Source organism: Myotis daubentonii, chromosome 2, assembly GCF_963259705.1.
Source record: "Myotis daubentonii chromosome 2, mMyoDau2.1, whole genome shotgun sequence".
Classification (NCBI taxonomy): Eukaryota; Metazoa; Chordata; class Mammalia; order Chiroptera; family Vespertilionidae; genus Myotis; species Myotis daubentonii.
Genome location: NC_081841.1, coordinates 138,494,393 through 138,510,092, shown reverse-complemented (window position 1 = coordinate 138,510,092; position 15,700 = coordinate 138,494,393). Strand labels below are relative to the sequence as shown.

At 35.3% G+C, this 15,700-nt stretch overlaps 1 protein-coding gene across 1 annotated transcript in view; it reads right to left on the bottom strand.

Annotated features, from left to right (window-relative positions):
• Positions 1-15,700, bottom strand: part of VWA8 (von Willebrand factor A domain containing 8) — a 411,100-nt gene that overhangs the window by 178,245 nt on the left and 217,155 nt on the right. The window contains exons 22-26 of the mRNA XM_059684720.1: positions 15,545-15,620; positions 13,506-13,641; positions 10,918-11,037; positions 8,254-8,459; positions 6,584-6,735 (exon numbers count right to left, since the gene is read on the bottom strand). Coding sequence (XP_059540703.1) covers positions 6,584-6,735; positions 8,254-8,459; positions 10,918-11,037; positions 13,506-13,641; positions 15,545-15,620 — 690 coding nt within the window. The remainder of the gene's footprint in view (positions 1-6,583; positions 6,736-8,253; positions 8,460-10,917; positions 11,038-13,505; positions 13,642-15,544; positions 15,621-15,700) is intronic.

Genomic DNA, 15,700 nt, shown 5'->3' with positions numbered 1-15,700 from the left:
CACCGTGTGGGCCATGCAGGAGGCAGCCGACCAATGATTCGCTCTTATTATTGATGTTTCTATCTCTCCTTCTCCCTTCTTCTCTGAAGTCAATTAACAAATATATTTTTAAAAAAGAACCCCCCTTTAGGGACAGGTATCTTCCATTAAGAAGAAAAGCTGTACAAAAAAAGAAAAAACTCAAAAGAATTATTTCTCAGTGTATGAAATAACACATAGAACCACAAGGTAAGGTCTTTTGGAAGAGTTTAAAAACGATTATCTCCAGATAGTGGAATTTTAGGTGTTTTAATTTTCTTTTTGTTAATTCAAATATAAACGGAAATTCATTCTTCCTTTAGTACATATGCATCACAAAGAAATACTACATGTTAAAACTTTTTAATTTCCTCAAATTTTTTATTCTACTTTGATACAAACAAATGATTGGTAGATTATATGTAGTTTTCCAGTGACAAATAGGCAATAAATGCTTTGGGGGAAAATATGAAACTGGCCTAAGAGTAAACAAAACAGATTGAGGAATTCAGAGGGAAAGTTAGGTAGGGGGGTGGGAGGGTGGGAGGATGGAGGGATGGGAGAGGATGGGGGTAAGAGATTAACCAAATAACTTATATGCATAACCCACGGACACAGACAATAGTGTGGTGAAGACCTGGGGGAATGGTGTGGGGAGGGCTGGTTGTCAATGGAAACAAAGGGGGCAACTGTAATGCTTTCAACAATAAAGATAAACTTTAAAAAAAGAATAAACAAAGCAGCATTAAAAATAATGAGTTGAGGACAAAGAATATAGAGTAAGAAGGATGATTACTTAAATATAGAGAGCAGACAGCTCTGATGGTGGTGGTGGTGGGCAGGGTGGAGGGACTGGGCAAAAAAGAAAGAGGTCACAGCCCTAGCTGGTTTGGCTCAGTGGATAGAGCGTCGGCCTGTGGACTGAAGGGTCCCAGGTTCGATTCCAGTCAAGGGCATGTACCTTGGTTGAGGGCACATCCCCAGTAGGCGTTGTGCAGGAGGCAGCTGATCGATGTTTCTCTCTCATTGATGTTTCTAACTCTCCCTATCCCTCTCCCTTCTTCTCTGTAAAAAATCAATAAAATATATTTAAAAAAAAGAAAAAAAGAAAGAGGTCACAGACAACAGTGTGGTGATTGTGGGGTTGAGGGGGGGCACAGAGGAATGGGTGGAGGTGGAAAAGGGTGTAAGGGTGATAAATGGTGATGGGGAAAAATAAAAGAAAAAAAGTAAGAAAAAATGTAATAAATAAATAAACCTTTTATAGACATGAGTGCCTCCCAAGAAGACAGGGTGAGAAAAATGCATAACTTTAGAAGGTAGAGATAAATTCTCTGTATGTTTGACTTATTAATATACTTAGAGGTAGAGTATATTCCATCTTAAATTTATGAAATGACAATTCTCTCTTCTTAAAAACTGTCAGGTTGAGGGTGGCATGTAAATTTAAGATAAAATATTGTATAAATCATTTAAAAATGGAGGCTGAAAATAAAAAGGATTTTCTTCCTTTAAAACAAATGTTTTCCCTAACATGTGAGAGTTCATAAATTACTTTGAAAACACTTTTAAATTTGGAAGAGTTAATGTGCTAGCAGTATGTTTTTCTCAAATAAAAGATAATTCAGAAATAAAAGTTCATTTGATAGAAAAACAAACTTTGTTTTGAAATTTATGTCTATTTATACTAGAGTATGTCATCTATATGCTTTTGGTTGGTGCTTGGACCTAATTATGTGTGTGTGTGTTCTTTTTCCCCACAAATGACATTTGAAACTAAAGAGCTCAGACTAATTTTTAAGAGCTCAGATTTTAACCTGAATCTCCTTATCTCTACCTAAATTTTTTTCCAGTGAATCCCATTTGGTTATGTTCACCATCTCTTTGGCATATCTTTCCCATGTATTAGAAACTTAAAAGGGAATAATAATAATGATAATAAAAATAATAAACCCTCAAGAAGTACCAGTGGGACAAGGTAAATGCAATGTGGGGGTGAAGGTAGCCAAATCTGACCATGGTACTAAGATCTGGGAATATATTATAGATCAGGAAAAGAGCTGCATTTTGGTGCGGTCCCCCAAGGTAAAATAATCACCCAGTCAGACATGGCCCAAAGTACAGGTTTACCAAAGGTTTCGTAAAGAAGATAAGTAATATTCGCCTCAGAATATCACTTTGGGCTTTTTAAAAATGTGCAGAGACTATGAGATATGCATCATCACTGCACTATTTAGGAGGACAAAAGGGAAAATGACAGCATCTCTCTTTTGGGAATTTGACTAAAGATCATTAACCAAACAGCCAAAGTATATTCTGATTTCAGCTCAGGAAGAAGGTGCTGTAGAAGACTTTACAAACAGTGGTCTGGTATCATCTCCCCATGTGAAAACTTCCTTCTTCTACAACATTTGCTTTGTATCTCTTTTTAGTTATATGCAGTGAGAGGACAATTATTTTTCTATCCATATCCATTTTATTCTGGACTCTAGGTAAGTTTGCTCCCATTCAGTAAGCACTATAGTTGGATTACAGTACAAGAAAATAATAGCTTTTGACAAAAATATTTTCATTCAGGGCAAAAGAATATATATGTTTGTTTGTTTACTTATGTTAATTGTCACCAGAGGATATTTTTCCATTGATTTTTAGTGAGAGTGGAAGAGAGAGGGAAACATTAGCATGAGAAAAATGCATTGATTGGTTGCCTCCTGCATGAGCCCTGACCAGGGCCCAGGCCATGGAGGAGCCTGCAACCAAAGTACATGCCCTTGACTGGAATTGAACCCAGGATCCTTTGGTCCACAGGCCAATGCTCTATCCTCTGAGCCAAACTGGAGAGGGCAAAATTACCAAAAATTAAGATTATATTAAAAATGCAAAGGATGTTAGAATAGGAAGGAACTTTATTAATCTTATGGAGATGACTATATATTCTGGCTTCACTAGGGTAGTCTTATTTTATATCTCTTTTTACACAATTATTAATAGCACCCCTTACCATTTTCAAAAATGTCCTAAAGTGATCAATTACATAGTTATGCTATCCTATATAATAAAAGGGTAATATGCAAATTGACCCTAAAGGGATAACGACCAGGAATGACTGGTAGCAATGATGAGCACTAACCTCCAGGGGGAAGATGCTCAATGCAGGAGCTGCCCCCTGGTGGTCAGTGCAGTCCCACAGGGGGAGCACTGCTCAGTCAGAAGTGGGCTCACAGCTGGCGAACACAGTGGAGGTGGTGGGAGACTCTCCCGCCTCTGTGGCGGCACTAAGGATGTCCAACTGACGGCTTAGGCCTGGCAGGGAGCAGGCCTAAGCCGGCAGTCAGACATCCTTTGAGGGCTCCCGGACTGTGAGAGGGTGCAGGCCGGGCTGAGGGGCCCCGAGTGTACAACTTTTATGCACCAGGCCTATAGTCTATAATAAAATACCCTCTTTTTACCAATAGGTTAAAATCTATTTCTTCCTGACCCGGACATGCAGGTTGAATGTACAACTATCTACTGAATTCCCAGGCCATTGGTTTGTTCACTTTACCATGCCAACCTTAAAATAAAAAGCTGATAATGTGATAGAAATACACACATAGAAACTGTAGATTTCACTAAAGGGCAATGATATGACATCACTACTTTTGAGCTGCCCAAGACCCTGCAATTCACAGATGAGGAAAATATGTTTTGAATGTATAAATTGTAGTCTACTATTATCTCCACCCCAAGGGAAACATTCCCTCATTTTCCACATCTGCAATAACTCTATTTTTAGCTATATGCAGTGCGTGGACAACTTGTTGTTTCCATCCCCATCTTAGGCACAAGTGTGACCATCTTATTTCCAGGCTCAATGTACCAGGTATTTTGCTTCCACTCATGAGTACTAGAGTTGGAATTAATGTGCTGAGCCAGAATTTTTCACTTTAGAACTAAGGTCAGTAATAAATAAGTTAAATTATTTTACCTGTCTTCCTTAGAAAATTACCAACAATTTTACTTTGATTGCGCTTACCAACTAATATGTATTTTTATTTCAAGTTGTATAAGAGTATAAAAAGTTACTTTTAAATAATAAGCCTAGTTTCCAAGAACCTAGAACTCTAATTATATAAATTTATTAATGGTAATAAAAACCATCCTATTTCCAATTGAAAATAAAGATTTAGTTTATTTAAAAAGTTAAAAAAAGCATGAACAGTAATAGAATTTGCGTATTGATGACAATTTCTTGAACTTTCTAATGCAGAAGATAGATCATACCCATTAAATTACCAAACTAGTTCCAAAATGCCCACAAACACTGCTAATCAATTAGTAAAATAGTATTTTACAGAAAGCTTTACGTATTAGCTCTGACACCAAATTGTTAGTGTAGGTAGCTAGATATTAATAAAGGAAGGGAGCAAAGGGAATCAGACATTAAGCATAATAAACTAGGGAGCTGAAACAAATATTGGGCATGCTTCACTGAGAAGCTATAGCATCACAGGTTCATTCACCCACTCCAGGAGACCATCGCATCCTCCACCCTTGGGACTTAATCCTTGGGCAAACCCCAGGCTATCTCCTAATAGGCAGGAAGAGTCTCTCCAGGGAACTGCTGGCCTGGTACCAGATTATCAGGATTATTGGGGGAAGGAGGAGAGGAAATTCCTCTGCTGGGTACATGCAGAGTAGAAGCCAAGATGGCAAAGGATAAAATCCTTCTATTATGAAGCATGCCCAAGCGAAACTAAGATGGCAACTATAAGGGGCAAAGCACAGCCTGGGGCAAGAATCAGATTGGGTAAGAGACACAGAACCCCAGAAGATCCAGGAAATGGATTGGTTAGGGGGAAGACCCACCAGAAGCCTGGGGAAAAATTGGGAAATTGATTGGTTATTTTGAAAGGGCACTTGGTCCTTCCCAAGCCCTAGATAATATAATCCAAACTTAATAAAGTGGAGTGTCTCTCTCTCTCTCTCTCTCTCTCTCTCTCTCTCTCTCTCTCTCTCTCTCTCTCACACACACACACACACACACACCTGGTAACACATGCTCGCCCAGTGCCCTCGCACATTCTCTCTCCATAGCAGCCATTTGGGCCTAGCAGCTGCCTTAGGCCTGGCAGCCTCAAGGGCTCCAAGTGTCCAAGTGTAGACTCTAAGCCTGGGTACAGCAACATAGCCAGAAACAAACTAAGCTAGCCAGATGGGGACAGAGACTAAATTGGACTAAGTCTTGGCATCGCACAGGATTTCTGGGCCTGATGAAGACAAGGCTGGAGTTTTCCCACAGTGGGAATGAGGGAGATGAGACCCAGGGAACCTGGGGGGGAGCCATCCATTTCAACCCCAGTAAATCTTACCACAACACCTCAACCTCCCATGCATGGGTCCTTCAAAATGGTTTTCCCACAACTCCATAAAATGACCCCATTTCTACCAGCAACAAAATCACTCTTTTCAAAAAAAATTTACTAACTCATTAATAATATAAACCAATTCACTGATAATTTCTAACATAACTCTATTTTGAGCCTTTACCACAAAAGGGAAATATTTGTTTCTCTTTAAGAAATCTTTGAAGAAATTGTTAAAGCTTTAATGACGTATTTTTATTGGCATATATTCTGATAAGTTTTTATAATAACTTCAAAGAATAAATGAGGATCATGTATACATTTAGGATATATATGTATTTATATGGGTGTATATATAAACACATAAATATAGCTGGACTATAATATTTAAAAAGTTTTTATTAAGGAAAGTAGAGTGCTTCTTATATGAAACTAAAGTTAAATAATAATTTTAAAGTAATTATTGTGTCTTAGAAATTTATGCTAATTATTTTTATATCAAAGTATTGGAATCTTTATCATAAGTTAATAAGTTATGCATTTCAAAAATTGTTTTTTAATGACTTTGCATGGATTTAACTACTCTACTAATAAATTCTGTCAACTATCTTTCTGGTCAACAATATTTGCAAGATTCTTTGGTAAGGTTAAGTACGTAGCCTGTAATTACAAATAAAAGTCAGGCAACTGGCCCATATGAAGCAAACCCACTTATTTTCACTACCTTTCATCTGTCAAGATAAAAAAGTAACCAAACATCTCTTAAGTTAATATAATTATAAATTTAGAAACTATCATAACATAAAAATATATGGTAACATAAATAAGAACATCTTAGCTAAATACATATTATCCCTTTACGTTGTTTGCACATTGTACAGTGATTTTGCACTAGGTTAAGAAATAGTGAGAGTCATAGTAATTCAACAAAAAGACAGAGACTTAAAGAAACAAATATTTCCCTTTATTTGATTATATTACATCTACTCTTGGAACATTCAAAATTGAAATTCCCAATTTACAGGCTTCTAAATAATGCTATTTAACTGAAAGCCAGCCAGCAAATAGCAACATATATTTGAAAAGTTTACTTGTACAAAGTAATTTCTACACCAACTTAGTTTAGTGGAGTATAAAGTAGATTCAGAATTATTAGCATGATTCAGAGAATTAGAACAGTAACACTCAACAGCATTTTATCAGTAGTGAGTTTGCCTTACTCCTTCGCCAGCTGCACACTGGTAGGTTTTGCTCCAATAGGTATCCCGTACTTGTGCAAAGTGTTAATTAAAATCTCCCTCATGTCGGTGTTGTAGGAATCAAAGTCAAACACGTTCCTAACCACACTGGAGAGACCTTCGGTGGGAAATTTCTGCATTAAAAAACACACACCTTATTATGTATATGATAAATACACAATATAAGTACAAAACTGATAGAACAATGATGATACAATGAACTTGAGCAGACATTAACAGCCTGGTCTCATAACCAGATAGGAGGAATATGTGTATTTTCTCTATTAATTTTGCTCAGATGACTTGGAATTTTCCTTTTTAAATAAATATTAGAATTTGAGGGGCCCAGTTCCTTCTGTCAAATGTTAAACCATGTTAGATGCTGGTTTCAGTGCCTTCCACTGCTTTCTGAAATCTCCTGACTTTAAAATGAATACCAGATTGAACAAATAAAAAAATACTGTTTAAACAGAGCAGAGCATTGAATATCTATACAAAAGTATTTAGAAAAGTCAAAAGTCTATGAAGAAATGAAAATATGATAACAGGACAAGAAAAGACAGAGAGAACATCAAGTACAGAGCACAGAGAAATGAGGTGTAGCAGAGGGAAAGAAACAAGTTCCCACTCGTGTAAATACACACTACAGTGTCCTCTGGGTCCTTCACTGGCTCTGTCTTTCTCACACACTGAGATCTGAGCTGGGCTTACCATGGTTTTACAATCAGAATAAAGCATTCTATATTCCTTTGCTGGTTTTCCTTGGAGGGTTGGAATGGGGCAAAGATCAAGAGTCATGAGGTTGTAATTGTTAGCTTAAAGTTCATTTTTTTTCTTATTTCATAATTATTAATTTTTTATTGAGCATTCTTCCAACTCATTACCTTAAATGAGTCTGAATAGAAGAATATGATTACATGAGTACAATACCTAGTTTTCTAAACAGTACAAAGCAAAATTTTAACAAATATCTTATGAATTACAATGTAGTTTTATTGTTATGTGTACTGTTAATTCAACTCAGTGCATACTTACAAGCTACCTAATTTCTAAGCAAACATCAATTGCTGAATTTAAAATAACTAGACTTATAAACATTACATCTAATAATGAGATCTAACAATTATTTGTTATAAATAGAATTTACATAGATTTTTTTGTTTTCTTTACCAAGGTAAGTAGACTACACATTCCACATGGCTACAAGGAATTTCATTCTCCTGTTCATTTACTCTACCTTATAAAACTGTCTTGCAGTATTTACAGATATATAATTAATAATACTGTTGGTCCCCAGTTTGTTTTCTATACCCAAGTCTTCTATTTTCACTCAGATACTATGTGCTTGTTGTATAAAGTCAAATAGTAAAAAGTTTCCCTGCTGTCTCACTCTCTTGTTTCACTTCCCCGCCCCCCAACCAGATTTCATGGCTCTTTGGTAATGGCCATGACAAAGAACTTCGCCAAATTTAATTTAAAGGCTAAACATAAAATGGCCACTGGTTTTCCAGATTTAAATCTAGATGACAAACATTTATATCACCTGAATCGGTATAATATTTATAGAAATTGAAAGATCTGGTATAAATTAAGCTGTCTAAAAAAAGACTGATGGCTTATTTTAAACCTTTATGCACAAGCATTTGCCATACCTGTAAGTGCTTGACTATGTTGACAACTTCTCTGGTAGAATAAGGGTAGCTAATAATCCCCTGGTCAGCTAAACTCCTCAGCTCTCCAAAGGCAGCCACGAGCTTTTGAAGGACGGGCTCCGGCACATTTGGTCCATATTGCCTGAGCATCTCAAGCTCCGAGTGGGGCTTGGGATTATCAACTGCATGGCAGCTAAAAATATCACCTATACAAGAAAAAAATTCACATTCAGCATGCAACGAATCCATTATACTGCCATAGGAAATATGCAATGGTTGTTTAAAGAGCCACCGGTTGGTCACAAAAGCAAACTTTTAAATGTGTAAAACTGCACAGAAAGCCCCTCCACAATAGGAGGATGTGGAGAAGACAGCGAATCACCACAGTTAAAGAAAAGGAAATTGAGTGATGCGTGGTTATTCTGCATAGATTTGCTTCTATTAAAAAACTAAATAACACTTGGATACAATCTCATTGGGAGACACTCAAATATAAAGAGCATAAAGAGAACCTCTTGTGTGTTTCTGCCATCCTACTTGCTCCCCACAGGAACCTGTGTTAACAGTTCAGTGAAATTATTTTTTCAGGTTTTTTTTAAATGCACACATACAAACATATATAGTTTTGGTGATCTATTCCTTTTCCATTTAATTGGAAAATAACCTTCATATTGTTCTAAGACTGCATTTTTAACTTTAACACATTAAATATCTTGAGAAATTATATACATCTATCTCATATGCATGCTTTATGTTTACTAAAAAAGGGGGAATCAGCATCATCACTCTAAATAATTTATACCTTGTGCAGATTGCTAGAATATAAGTTAGAAGTCAGTTTTGGAAAAGCAAACCTGCAGCGACAATGTCTAAATTAGAATCAAGAAAAAGGAATGTGGAAACACAAAATATTTCATCTGTAATTTAGACAACTGAGAATATACTAGAAAAATAGAATCTATGCTAAAGAAAGGTGACTTTCTTATATTCAAAGTTCATATAATTCTACTGATTCATAATCCAGGAGATGAGGAACAAAAGGGAGTTAAAGTAAATAAATTTGCATTATTTAAGATGTTCATTTTAGAAAGAAAGGACATCTAGATCTTCTTTAATTTAGAAACCTTCCGAATCATCATTTTATCATTATTACATATTTATAACAGCAATGGAATAAAATGCAAGTACCAAAGAAATCACAGCCTAAGAAAGAAAATCCAGATCTGTTGGACAGGATCGTCATTCTAACCTCGTATATCATAGACTAAATCCATTAAATACAAATGGGAGGAACAGCTTTTGCCTTTTTTGCTTATGATCAAATGTAACACTAATATAAAACTATAATTATCCCTTATTAATTCATTCATCAAGTAATTATTAAGTGTCTTCCATGTGCCAAGTACTATTCTAGGTACTTTACATGCTTCAGTGGTCAAAAACACAAAACCCCTGTCCTCATGGAGTGTTCATTCTGGCATAGGGTGACAATAAAAAATAAGAATAAATGTTAGAAACTCAATGTTTCAATGAAAAAGAAAAGCAGAGGGTAGGACATCAGAAATGGTGATGGTGGGGAAGTCAGTCAGGTAGGGCCTCATGTCTGCAAATGCAGGTATTGAAGATAAAAGCATTCTGGAGAGCTTGCAGCTAATACAGACCCTACAGCAAGCACAACCTGGTATGTTCGCAGAAGAGGTGGCAAAGCAGAACGGTTGGAATAGAATGAGTGATGAAGAGAGCCGAATAAAAAATGAGGTCAGAGAGAGAAGAGGATTTGGGAGACATGCTCTGTGCTCTTCTAAAGAAATTCTACACATGTACAAGTTTAATCTTGTACACATATCCCTCTTGCCTTTTGTTTTTTTACTAATTCAAATGGTAGACTGATATACCCACTGTTCTGATTTACTGTATTTGGGGAATTATTTTTTAATCAGTATGGGTAAACTTACCCTATTCTTTTTTTAAGACAGCTGCATAGTATTCTATTGTGTGGATATAATAGAATTTCTTTATCCAGTCCCATTTGGATTGTTTCCAATTTTTTGCTACTATTAAAAAATGCTATACTGCCTATCTTTGTACTTACATCATTGTATGGGTAACTCCCTTAGATGAATTCCTTGATGTGGAATTACTAGATCAAAATTCCTCCTAGGACACTGAGCCTGCTCATGTTGAGTATGAGAATTACCAGTATCCAGAATTACCTACGTGCCATAGAAAGGTATGTCCTTCTTAAAGGCTCCTGGTGGTTAAGGTTAGCCAAGGGCCTCTCCAATCAGTCTTCTGAGCTGGCTTCCAACCTTTTCATAGTTATGGGGATGTAACAAAAACCAAACACTAAAAACCAATCCTTACTTTGTATTTTACTTCTAAGAGGTCCTAAACAACAAAGTAAAGTGTAACTGTTTAAGGAAATGAGCTCTGGAATCAGAGCCAAGCTTTAACAGCCATTATCTAAGGCCCCTGGAAAAGCAGTTAACCTTTCCCAATATCAGATCTTCTTCTCTAAAATGGGGATAACAAGCACTCTCCCAGGAGGCTGGGATGGTGACACTGCACTTCGAAGCATTCACTGATAGCCATTACAGGTGTTACTAAGACAGCGATATTATTGCTATTACTACTGTTTTTGTTATTATCATTTATTGCTTTTACCTAAAGTACCGAAGAAATCATTGCCCAGGAAAGGAAATCCAGGTCTGTTGGCCAGAACAATCATCCTAAAATCAGGATGAATCACTATAACATTTTCTCTTCCATTGACATTAGCAGAATCTGAAAAACAAAATTTCTATTTACTCTTTATTGACATTTAATAATTCTTAAGAATACCAAGTTATAGCCTTTAAATAATATAACAAGTTGTCATACTGTTCAATTATATTTTAAAAACACTAAGAAATATGGTTAATAATGACTTGTTTACAGAAAAAAAACTTTCTTGAGAAAGTTTGCTTAAGAACAGAATACTGATAAATCATATACTAATTATACAGGAACTTGCATTTTTATGTTATTCAATGTACATTTATTTATTAAAAAGGCAAATTTGTCCAAATGTTGTTTTATGGTATTTTAGTTTGGCTTGAGATGCTGTTATTCCTTAAAAAATGAAAGTAAGAACCAATAACAAGGAATAATCCAAAGCACACTCAAGTACAATCCAAACAGCCTTTAGTTTTTATCAAATCAGCAGCTGCATCACATTGCAGAGAACGTGCCATTATGCAGCTAAGGAGTGATTCCTATTCAAACTATTCACTCTGAAACTTAGCCAAAGAGAATAATGGTCTTGAACACAGTCAACTCATTTGTGCAATGCTGATTTATTTCCAATGAAAAAATTGTACCATAGTTCTTAAAATAAGTAATCTTAGGTTGACTGGAGCTTTTTGTGTGCAAATGTTTAAGGTATTAAGGGACTTGAATACTATCATTAAAAATGATAGTTGTGAAGCACCTGCAGTTTCATTTGAGTCTATAAGAACCTGAACTGGCACTTTTTACGATACCAAAAACTAACCTTTCAATGTACCATATAGTCTTAATAGTTTTAATGTTTGATCTCCATTAATTTTAGTAGTGGCAAATAATAAGGTATGTGGTCACAGGTAAAATTTAATTATTAGTTAATTAAAATAAAAAATGATAAAAAATGAAAAATTTAAAAAAGCAAAGAAAATAAAAAAATAGCTCTAGAAGTGATGCTTTATGAAATCATGTTCAAAGGAGCTTCAGGGGCTCTTGTGTTTAAAACATTGTTTACACAATGGGGGGATAAGGACACATATGTAATACCTTAATCAATAAAGAAATTTAAAAAAATAGAACATTGTTTACAAATAGGAACAGACTGTCGAATCTCAGAAGGAAGGCGGAAGTAGGTGGGTGGGTGGGAAGAGATCAACCAAAGAACTTGTAGGCATATATGTATAACTCATGGACACAGACAACACTGTGGTGAAGGCTTGGGGAGGGGGGGGTGTTAGGGGGCTAGAAGGTGTCACTGGGGGAGAAAGGGGAATAAAGATTAAAACTACTAATAATAATAATAAAATAAAATATTGTTTACAATCAAAGCTGAGTTTACTTCTAGACTATCTTTAAAAAAATGTATCAGAAAAAGGGTTACCAGGATATAATATCACTCTTAAACTAAAATTTGTTTTAGCAATTCTTTCTTGCTTTCCATTTCACTGTCCTCATAATCCCTCTAAAAAGGGCAGGCAGAATTCTAGTCCTGAGTCTGAATAATCTTTCTTGGAGATAGTATTCAGGCTGTCTGATTCAAATTCTTATTTTCCCCAGAAATTCATTGTGAAACTGAAATGTTAGAATACTTTTATTAGTGCTGAGTTTCCCAGGCTCAGACACAGAAATTTTGTAATGGCAATGCCCAAGAAAAACATCTCTGTGGTGATCCACTTGTACATTTTTAATAAGGTTTTTTTTAACATGTTCTCTGTGAATATTGAAAATTTTAGTTATCAGTCGCAACTTGTTTGGTTACTCTGCTATTGGTTATATATTTTCAATGGCTAGTTATAGATTGTGAAGTCTTTTCATGATACAAAATTTTTAAATTATAAACTAGAAAATGTTCTCACATTGCATTAGACAAACTTAATTTTTCTTTGTAGGTTAAACAGACTGATTAGATTCATCTACCTACATTTCCTCTAACAACAGGAATAAAATAAGTAAATAAAAGGAAGAAGATAATCTAAAACAGAGGATAACTTCTTCCTGTGGCAGGTGTGTATGTGTCTATAATATACCTGTGTACACACACACATCTATTCAAACACAAATGTGACAAATATATATAAAATACCCAGAAATTTTTGTAATTATACTGAGATAATAAAGACATTAATTTTAATAGTGTAATAGATACATGCTAGAGCTTTCAAAAATTCCAAGTAACAATAAAAGAAAATATATCGTGTAGTAACTGAGAGATGAATATAGTAAGGATTATATATTGGTAATTTCAGAGTAGAAAAATCTGAAGTTGACCTGTCTTAAAACTGCTATTGAAATTTTCAAAGATACACTCTGACTATAAAAAATGAAACTGAGAAAGCTAAGTTCAGACATTTGATTTTTTGTAAATGACTGTCAGTAAAGACAACTTGAACTTAGACTTGTTACTTGGAGATAAGGAGCCAGCTAAGGGTGTGATTGGATACCAGGGAGTAAAAGTTGCATATATGGCGGAAGAGTTGCTTTTTTATACTCACTTGCAACGATGCGTCTTCCATCTGCTAGAATCATTTCTCCATTTTCTACTAGAGTTTTTAAAATACAGGTAACATTTGTTGGGGCCTTGTCAGCCTCATCTACTACCAGAACATGACCCAACTTTACTGCTTTAACCTTTGAAGACAGAACATTTACCATAAACAAAAATGAAAGCAAACATTGAAAATTTCATCATTCGGTGCTTGGGATTTATAATAGCTGGTTAAGTTATGCATATACAGTCACAAAGAAAGTTTGTAGCAGAGCTGGAAACAAAATTTATGGATCTCCACAAAAAGCTTCTCATAGTTACTAAACTGCTAACTCCACAGTAATTTATTTCCCGTTAGCAGTGTAATTATTCCTATGTTGGAGATGTCCACAACATATTACACACCAGACTAGGGGAAATTTAAAACAAGTATGACAAATGGAGAAATTAAAGTGTCATGGGGGTGGAGTGAGACATTACAACAAATGGTGGATTTCAGAACATTGCATTTGTTATGGCTCTGAAAGAGTATACAATTTTTACAGATCAGAATGGACTGTGAAGAGGTGGGTATTCAAGATAAAGGGTATCAATGGTCAAACTCAAGAAATCCTGAAGTATTCTGAGGGAAGAGTGAGTAAGAATAGTCTATCTTGTCTGAAGCAGAGGTTAAATGTAAGAAAAGAGAATAGGGTCTGAAAGGGTAGATCAGGTCTCTACTACGAAAAAACATGTACTTTTCCTCACTAAGTAGTGGGATGTAACTAAGATATATGAATTCAGAAATTATCGAAATGGAGCTGGGAGCTATACTTTAGGACATTTAATCGGGCAGCAATATGCAGAATCGACTAAAGGGGGATTAGCATAATAACTTGGTCCAAAAATGGTTTGGCACCTGATTTTAGAGAGAAAATGGGGAAAATGGAAATAAAAAGCATTAGATGATCTCAAGAGTTTTTCAGAGGTATAATCTATAGTATTGGCAACTGATTAGATGGAGAGAGGGGAAAGGAAAAAAAATAAGAAAAACTCGTGGGTCTTAGGTGATTGACTGAATGGTAACATTGTGAAAAGAAAGGTAGAAGCGATGAAAATTCTTTAAAATATTTTTAGAGAATGGATAGGAAGAGATACTCAATGAATTTAATTGTAAACCCAAAGATTACATTTTTAAATAGTAAGAAATATCTCATAACATAAAATGGGTCAAATCATAAACTTTTCTCATTACGTAGTTTTGGCAAATAAATATGTAAGGAAATACAGATTGAGAAGTAAGTGATTTCCTCTACCACAGATATTTTATTCCACATTCTTAAAAAACCGACACTTTTCTTTATAATATCAGGGTAAAATTAAACTGAATTTAAAAAGATGATAACTCATACAGCTTCTACCCCCAACCTCAGCCTTCACTTCTCTGTTCAGGGAAAGTCAGGCCCACACTGGGAGAATTCAGGCAGGAGTTCCTAAAGACTCCAGTCATTGGGGTCTGGGTCACACAGGTTCTCATGATGGCTTATTGTGACACTGATGCAAAGGCATTATCTACTCAGAGGGGTAGGCCAGGCAGGACAGGATTTCTTTGAGGCCTTATGTGAGAAGCTGAGGAATAGCTCTTTCCAGTTGCCTAAAACATTTGGTTAATATTCTTATTAAAACCATTTTTAAAAACATTCCAGAAGTATTATCTAATTTCAAACTCTACACATTTGAAAAAAACAAAACAAAAACAAAACACAGAAAACTTTTTTCTTTTTTAGATTCTGGAATGGAAAAGAAATCATTAGAGGATTTCAATCATTCCCTAAATCTCTCACTCTGGAGAGAGAACAGAGTAAGAAACCATGTTATTTTCCCCAAATAATTTACAATTAAACATCCACTCCCCAAATGACATAAGTGAGTGCTTTCCAGTTAAGAATGAAATATATTGGAATCTATGGGAGATTCCATACTCCCCTTACTAAAAGGCTGAAATACAACTACCATTAAAAAAAACAAACACACAGTAAAGAATATTCTTATAATTGGGTTACTAACCAAAGGTGAGTCTTCATACACAATAAGTCCATCTTTAACAGAAGGCTGAAGAGTAAGGCTTTGTACCGTGGTGTCCCTAAAGTGAAACCAACACAATTTAAAGTTAGTCAGGAAATACACTGACATTTGATCATGAATAAATATAGAACACAAGAA